Here is an 8,925-nt window from a genome sequence, read left to right as displayed (position 1 = left end):
CGTGTTATGGTGCAAAATGAGGTTCTGCATTGATATTTAAGCCTATACCTGCCTAGATTTCTACCTTCTATGTCTTTTACTTGTTAAATCTCTTACTAGGCTCGGCTGCATGTCCCTTCTTTCTTTGACTCATCATCCCAGCTGTATTATCTTCAGATCCACCGGATCCATGGCATAATCATCATGGTCACCCTATCATGGGTACACTCATCCGGATCCAGGTTGCTTCGATCCACTTCACTGTAATTGTACACTCGTCATGGATCTGAGCTCTCCAATCATCCAACATCATCTTGCAACCGTCTGTGATCTCCATTGTCCCACGAAAGTTCGAGATCCACTGTATCCATCATTCCTGTATCCTGGATCCAGGTCCCTCTATGCGGGATCTTCCCTCCTTGGATCCGAACTCAGAAGTATGGGATCCGGGACACCTCGCGGTGGATCGTGACTTCTCATTAGTCGTGGCTACTAGATCCACCTTCAGATGACACCTACCACCATTCCTTCATAGGATCCACATTCGATCCACCGCTACATAGTATATCCATATCCACCTAAGTGAGCCCAGGTAAGGGTGGATCCGAGATATTCCATGGTGGATCTTGCCTTCCCGTACGTCACTCATACCAGATCCATCGTCGGCTCATACAGGATGCTGCTTATCATGGCCAATCCACCTTGAGCAACGCGAATCCCTGCCTTGCGATCCAAATCCTCTCGAACCACTTGAAACTGTCACTGATTCGGGATAGTGACCCCTTGTTAGGTCCATTCTCTTATTTTTGAGAAAGCACTTCACCACAGTTTCACGGTCGAAGGATCCACCCCACTTATGGACGGCCGGGAGGCTGAAGTGCTAGCAAGCGAGGGCGGTCCAGCTTGGACAGGGAGTGGACCCGTGATGGCAACGGCCACCAAAGTCAACCATCGTCGCGCCATGCCACGCTCGGATAGACTCCGGTCGCGCTCCAGAACCAGTCGCTGGTGCTGATTGCGGACGGTAGCGACTTGATCCCGTAGTTGAGCCGAAGTCGTCTTAGCGTCTTTCAACTTATCACCTGGATCAACAAAACAAGTGAATATGGGATCCAATGAGGAAACAAGAGCGAATCCACGTACTCATACTGCAGATCTCTGATTTTAGCTCCGTCTGCATCCGCGTCGCATCTGCCCACTCGGTAGCTGCCTTGTCGTGCTGGAGCTCGGTATCCGCCAACTTGTCTTGGGGTTCGTCGCGGGCTTGGGTCATACGCACGAATTTCTTAAGCGCGTAGTCTTGCCCAGCCGACAACGTCTCGATCGACTCTTTAGCGTCCTGTAGCCCATCGGATAGACGGACCAGGGCGACATTTGGTGACGAAGAGGATGGATCCGGCGCGGGAGACCCTCCACGAGCTGACCCTAATGCAGATCCACCATGATCCCACATAGTCGTTAGTTACAACCTCTTCCTGAGTCAGGGCAACTCGTCGCAAAGCCGATCTAAACTCTCGTCAGCAGTCACGCTAGCGACTTGAGCACCCTCAGTATTCCGCTTCAGATCGTGGATTTGGGATTGAAGCTGGTGGATCTCGGGTCCTGCGAGCGCCATCTCCCGAAGGAGATGGTCGTTGTCGTCGTGCAAGCCACCCCATTGACGAGAGATGCGATCCAGTCGCCCAGTTAAGTCGCGAATCTCCATGGCTTGGTCGGCCAACATAAGTCGCAAGTCCTGTGAGCAATAATCTGCGCAATGTTCCCATCCTTGGATCTCCATAGCTTGGTTTATGAACTTGAGCTCGCAATGTCTGGAGTTGCCTGCTGAGCCACATCCTCTGCACGTTGAGCCCGATCCCGGGCATCTCGAGCAGCCTGTACGTCTGCCGTCAAGGTATGCACCTGATTCGAGAGAGTTTGGCTAAGGTCCGCAAATCCGTAGGCGACGCAGGAGGACTGACCGGAGAAGAGGTGGATGAGGCCTTGCCGGGTGTTCTACCAGCACGTTTCGGGGCAGACATGTGTTACGCGAGAGAAGAAGCCGTTGGAGAAGTAAGAACGTTGGGAGTGTACGTCGTGAACGCTGTCGGGAAGCGCCAATCATGTACAGGAGGCAATTGTGGTGAAGTGCTTTCTCAGAAATGAGAGACAGGATCCGACAAGGAGTCATTATCACAGATTAGTGTGTGTGACAACACCCGACGGTTAGGGTGGATGTGGATCTGGATTGCCCCCCATGGATCCATGCTGCTCGAAGTGAATTGAGTCGAGGTAAAGTGGTAACCTATATGGGTCGACGATGGATCTGGCGGCAATGGTGGCTCAGAGTATGAAGAACGAAAGAAGATCATGGTTGGTGGGGGTACAGCGGAGATCGACCCAAGGATAACTTGGATCCACTCTCACCCAATTATACTGAGAGACATGGGATATACCCTGTGCGGGTGGATCGAGTGGGGATACTATGGAAGAAAGCCGGTAGATGTCATCTGGAGGTGGATCTGGTATCAACAGCAAAAGATAAGGCAAGATCCACCGTTATAAGTCTCAGATCCCACTTTGCCAAGTCCGGATCCAAGGGATTGAGGATCCCACACCGAGTGACCTGAACCCAGGATATGGAGATGGGGGATATCGAGCTTTCGTGGAGCGATGGAGACCACAGACAGTTATAAGGTGAAGTAGGAATATTGGAGGGCTCAGATCCATGATAAGTGTACACTTGCAGCAAGGTGGATCAAAGTGGCTTGGATACAGAACAGTGTATTCATAATATGGTGACCTTATATTGATAACGCCATGAATCCGGTGGATCTGATGCTGATACAGCTGGGATGATGGGCCAAGTAGAATAAGGGGATGCAGCCGAGCCTGGTAGGGGATTTCGCAGGTAAAGATATAGAGGTTAGAAATCCAGGCAGATATAGGCTTACCTATGAATCAGACCTCAATTTGCACAGTATCACGCTAGTGTCTTCCTGCTCACAAGAATCGGAACTTCATTGGCCGTACCAGCTCGGGGAAGGTTGGGAATTGCGAAACTAGCGTTGGTAGCGATAACTGGATAATACATTGGCCAGATCCTACAACCTAGTGGGCTTCCCTTTACACGTGCAGACCCAAAGGGTTAACTGGATTTACTACTTGGCTGGGTGTACCTAAAAGTCTCTCAACTATCAAGATCCCGCTATAGGAGGCGGCAAGTACGACGCAAAGCAAAACAAAGGCAAGGGAACACCCGCAAGGCAACCCTACGGCCAGATCAACGATCTAGCCAACAAGCTCGAATATTCGCTTAGGATCCAGAAACAACTACGGACGCAGAGTGAAGATCTTACCACTACTGCCCCACCCATCCACACGTCTCGCCAAGACACTCAAGCTATACCACTTGAACTCTTCGGAAGTTACCAAGCGAGCAAGGTCCCGCCCTATCGACGGGTACACAAGGTGAGGAAAGGTCAGCAGATCACGGATCATCGGGGGGGGGGCCTCCGTTAGTCGGTGTCTGGGCGCTGTTGGTAAGTTGAATTCGGCAATCTCGCATATTTTGGTGATCCCGCTACACCACAATACTAATCTACCACTAGATGACATGTTGAAGACGCTGAACGCCTCGAAACGTAGCCATTGTGCGACGTCAAGAACACACCGGGCCTAAAGTTTTTCCAGTTCTACTTCACGCACTACGAAGATGAGGCTCTTCATCGAGTAATTGGTTGGGCTCACCCACAGCTGATGGACCGGATGAAGCAGCGTCAGTGCTCGATTTTCATTGATGCTACCTACCGGTGTGTCCTACCAATTGGTCATTGTGATGATGTTCGACCAATTTCGAAGTTGTACCAGCCAGTTTGGTATGCCCTTACCTCTGGTAAGACGACTCAAATATACGAGCACCCCCTGCACTAAATTCTCGTGGCGTATAAAAACAGCTCAACCCTTTTCACATCGGCCTGTGACTTTGAGTTCGCGATGATCGAGGCTGTCAAGAACCAGTTTCCTGACTCTAGAACTGTTGGCTATCTATTTACTTCAAGCAAGCTTTACGGCGGAAACATCTCGAGCTAAGGATCGGTGAGGCTAAAGCGGACCTGGCCATGCGCGAAGGGTGCATCGACCGACTTGCTGTGATTTGTCGCTGCGATATTCCTTTCCGGCGGATCCGAGATGTACGTCGTATGTTCCAGCGCCACTGTGGAGACCATGCGACCGCCTATTCTAAGCAGAACTGGAAGAGGTTCTGGAAGTATTTCAAGAAACTTGGATCAACACATGTGTTCCTGAGTTGTGGAATGCTAACGGTCTCCGTGAAAACATCGTAAATCGGATGAACAATCCTCTCGAGCGGTACAACCGCACGCACAACGACGCTTTCTCCGTGCGCCACACCGACATCATACAGTTCATCAGTGTGATTAAGGAGCAGAGCCGCGAAAATGTCCGTCTGATCAGAGACATTTCTAATCGAAGGACAACAGCACCAGCTCACCCTGAGCATCAACAAACACCAAGATTTGAATCGAAATCGGACATAATTTCCGATACAGATTCGGATCTAGACGACTTAGATGACTCTGATACAGATAATGATTCAGAGGCGTCAATGTGTCAAGAGTAGTAATATTTTCATATAGTACTACTCCGGACACATTGACAATATTTTCATATATTATTACTCCGGGCACATTGATGTCTCTTGCATAGAACATATTAGAAACTAGAACAATACCCTATTCCTTATGTGATTGGCGACCTCTATCATTAGCGACAAATTCAGCAGCCAATCAAATTGATTTAAAATTCGTGTCGTCGCACTTTATGTGCTTGGCTATTTTTGCACACGCTACATAGTTTTTACTATGCAGGTATTTTTAATGCTGGCTGTCGCCAATCACATAAGGAATACGGTACCCATTTTCTTAATTTGGCCAAATTTTGCGTAAATCATTTTAAAAGTATTTTACTCTTTTAAAAATGACTTGAATTCACTAAGCTAGGTGTACTACCACAAAACTTAGTAAAAGTAGGTTGCTTTTGCTAATTGAGAACGTTTGTGTCCAGAAAATGATCCCATTGACCGTCCGCCAAACGCACTAACGACTGAAATTCCACGGTGGTTTATTACCCGTGTTCATTCAGTCATAGGAGACTCACTCCGAAGAGCGTGCCGGACGACCCGGCACATATATATCAGATCGGATGGAGGATTTGCACACGATCTTTTCTCCTCCCCTACAGCCCACACCTGTAGTACAGGTGTCGGATTTGAACCCACGCATCCCGATAGACAACTGCCTATCCGAGCGCACGCCCTACGGGCATACTAGAATTTTGACATGACCGACGTTAGCTTAAATCTTCATCTACTATAACCCATACTTTTATCACAAACAAAAAATAAGCTATAAGGTTTTACAAAACTACCAAAAGTAGTCTTGTTATTGGTCAAAATATGAGCAAGTTGCGCATGAGTTGATCCAAAACACGAGCTGGACCTGCGCAGAGTTTGACCCCAAAAGAAATCACTCCCACTCGCACCTCTGCTTGACCGATATTGGCGGAGAACCTTGTCAAAGTAAGATCGCGACGACTACACGGTGTTCTTCATATGATCTGCTTAAGTAAAAAAACATGCGGATGAGCTTATTGTCACCAGCTAAACATTTTCCATTAATATCGATCAAGCGAGTGCAGCACGTTTCATATATTACCAATATGTATACCCCCATGCGACTACCGGTAGTGTCCATTTAGTCGCTCAGCCCATATAAATCTCTAGTCAGCCGAAATGACACATGTTTATTTTTATATATTCGCAGTTGGACGTAAGGAGAGCTGTGCTAGTCGTGATACCGCAGGGTGATTCTGTAATATGTCCTTCGTGCGACGGCGTTGCAGCAACGCTGCTGCGACAACGGGCAACTTACTGGTTGTACGAGCAACATCGGGCAACGTGCAAGCAACATGCACATACCGCAGAAATCGGTAGATACCGGTAAACGAACATAAAACGTTAATGGGACGTGGCGCTTTAGCGGTTGATGTACCGGTATATCGGCCCAGCGGCGATTGAGCCAATCAAACATATGCCCCCTTTCAGTCAAATAAAAGAGGGCGCCAAGCCCATTATTTTTATTGGCCCGGGGGGGGGGGGGGCGCTGGCTAGCGAAGGTCAAGTCGTGCAAAAGCTCGCGGGTCTGCAGCGGTGTGGTTAATGATGGCGTGGGTTAGCAGCGCGTCTAACGGTGTATGAGTACATCAGGCACATCGGCGATTACCGACGGCAGGCAGTCAGTAGAGAGCAGGACGCTGGGAAGCGAAGACTAAACTGCAGATGCTCGCGACTCAACAGCATTGCCACCATGACATGGGTCAGAAACGCGTGGCCAGCATTATCGAGCGATGCGGTAGTAATGGTGGCTGGACGGTGTGTGTCTAGCGACAACGGCATGCATTAACAAGCTGGGCGCTGGCTAAGCTGCCACGAGCAACGTCGTCACTTAGTAGTGGTGAAATGTTGACGTGCAGAAGTGGTATTTTGTGCAGTTTGGCAGCAGTGAAGCGGCAACGTGGGTGACTTGGTGCGGCTCGATAGAAGCAAATGACAAGTCGATGGGAAGACGTCGAGGGATAGCGTATACGTTGTGTATGCAGCTGCCTCAACTAGGACACTGTGGTTCCGCTGCTCACTATTCCATGTTACATACATGTAGAAACAAGAAGGTTGGTGACGATTCGTTAAGATGGACAGCTTGAGTATTGAGTACTAACTCTTCATGATTTAAAGAACAGACGGAGTGAAGGCGGTATTATCCGGAAGGCCCGTCTCAGTTGTGGTGGTGGTCGCGTTAGCGGACATCGATTGCTGAAACCTTTCCAAGGTGATGTTGCTGAGGCGGCAGAGCCGTTCTTCTTCGTTTAGTGCAGATGCAGGTGGCTTTGACCACGCGGCCAGGTCGTCGGTAAATGGCTTTAACGCGAGCAGTGCATGTCTTGACGTTACGCGGGAGACGAGCAGATAACTTTGCTGCGGTTTGTTGACGACGCTCTGTTTGAATTTCCAGTCCATAACAACCATCGAGTGGAGAGTCTCACCTTGAACTTTATAAACGGTGGAGCCGACGGCACAGACGAAGGGGGCGCTGCTGTGGTTTGACCGTGATCGCTCGTGTGCGACCGTCGGGCGCCTTCGGAAGCGTAATGGTCATTTTCTGGTACGCTTCGGTCGCGTAAAACACGGGAAACAAGTCTGGATCGAGCCCCGGTCGAATCGCTGCCGTGTGAGGACGATGTGGCACGCGAAGTACGGCGTAGTCTGGAGATCGACTGGGCAATTGGACAATCGTGCTTGTCGCGCCATCTCGTGCCAGGCGGAATTGTGTGTCGTTGGGAAAATGCACTGCTTCAAGGCTGCCGAGCGTGTTGTTTGGTACACCTTTTGTTGTGGCCACATTTTGAGTGATCTGGACGGGCATGCCATGAATGAGATCCAGGTACGGGGCCATGCGACCAAAGCGGTTATCTGGAAGGCTGAGAACATACCGCACATCAGTTTGGCTAAGCCCGTTCAGCGCTCCTTTGAAATTCGCGAGGGCACGCACGGGGAAGACGTAACTCGGCAGCATACTTGCCGTTTCTGTAATATAGGCGTTATTGACTGCAAGACGCGCGGCGTTTTCGGGCGTCACAAACACAGCATTGGCGCCAATCGCGGAGTCATGATTATCGCGTTCAAGCGGTGCAGGCGTCTCGAGATGGTGATGCTGATGGATCTGGCTACGATCGAGGACACGGCTGTTGATCAGATCGATGAATCGTGGGGTCCATTGTCCGAGACGCGCGAGACGGCATCCCTCCCCCCATTCGGGGTCACTTCGAAAACGCACAGATTCCTCGAGAATGACGACTGTGGTAAACTTTCGCCACAGCTCGAATCCTTCAATATCGGCGGTGCTTACTTTTCGCTTTTTGTCCACTGGATCGAGGAAGATAGGATCAGCCTTGACGGGCGGCATCTGCAGGAAGTCTCCGACAAGTACGACGTGGATGCCACCGAATGGTACGTGGGGTACCTGCTTGTATCGGCGCAACAGCTTGTCGAGTCGCAGCCACTCGGTTTTGGTTAACATCGAGACTTCATCGATAACTAGGAGATCCAGCGGTGCGAAGTGCTTGCTGTTGATAGCGTGCTTCAAACGCATGAGAAAGCTTGCGAGCGTGCGCCCGCCAATCAGTGTCGCTGCCTTGCCTGTCGGTGACGTCGTTACGACGACATCATCGCGATGCCAGCTTGTACAAAATGCATCGATGGCGTCAATCACACGACTTTTGCCTGTACCACCGGCTCCGCCAAGAAATAGCAGCAGCTGGTCGTCTGTGAAGCGTGCCTCGAAATTGTCCGTGCAGTACCCGCTATTACGACCCTGTACACCACCGAGCTCTTGGCGCAAGAAGCGCTGGAGCAGCGAAGTTGCGATGAGCGTGAACGCGACATGCTGGCGCTGGTTGAGCGTGAACGCTTGAGAGACTTCTACGATCGACGCGTATGGTTTTAGCGGCGATGGCGGTGGAGTGTCGTGCGGAGATGGCTGTGGTGGAAGGCGACCATTTGAGATCGTTCTCGAGCGCGTTTTGAAGCAGCGCAATTTACTTCAGTGGGTTGTTCGCTGCGAAACGACTCGGAGCGAGGTCAGTTCAGGTTTCGTCGATCGTGGGAATCTTTGATGAAATTGGTGAGAGGCTCCACTAGATCCGAAAAGTCGACTGTCGGAGACGCTTGGCGACGTAATCCGTCGACTGTGTTTGCCGTGATCTGTGCAAGAGTGCGCAATAAACATTGGAATTGGCTGTTCGACACGGGCGATGCAGCGTTCGGGAAAACGGGTAAATTCGATGGGAGCACTGACGCTTGATCCTTGTTGATGTCGTCGACACCATCGTTGT

The 8,925-nt window shown here is 50.4% G+C and overlaps 1 protein-coding gene across 1 annotated transcript; it reads left to right on the top strand.

The window, feature by feature from the left end:
• Positions 1 to 7,791: 7,791 nt before the first annotated feature.
• PITG_19358 (uncharacterized protein) lies at positions 7,792 to 8,505 on the top strand (the record flags this gene model as incomplete). The annotated part of the gene is made up of 4 exons (XM_002896188.1): positions 7,792 to 7,893; positions 7,972 to 8,217; positions 8,272 to 8,354; positions 8,493 to 8,505. 4 exons carry the CDS (start codon positions 7,792 to 7,794, stop codon positions 8,503 to 8,505), a joined length of 444 nt encoding a protein of 147 aa, XP_002896234.1.
• Between the last annotated feature and the right edge of the window lie 420 nt (positions 8,506 to 8,925).

This window comes from Phytophthora infestans, genomic scaffold (assembly GCF_000142945.1).
Source record: "Phytophthora infestans T30-4 supercont1.100 genomic scaffold, whole genome shotgun sequence".
In the NCBI taxonomy this organism is placed as follows: Eukaryota; Oomycota; class Peronosporomycetes; order Peronosporales; family Peronosporaceae; genus Phytophthora; species Phytophthora infestans.
Note: the sequence above shows the minus strand (reverse complement) of the source record. Positions and strands in the feature narration are given on the sequence as shown.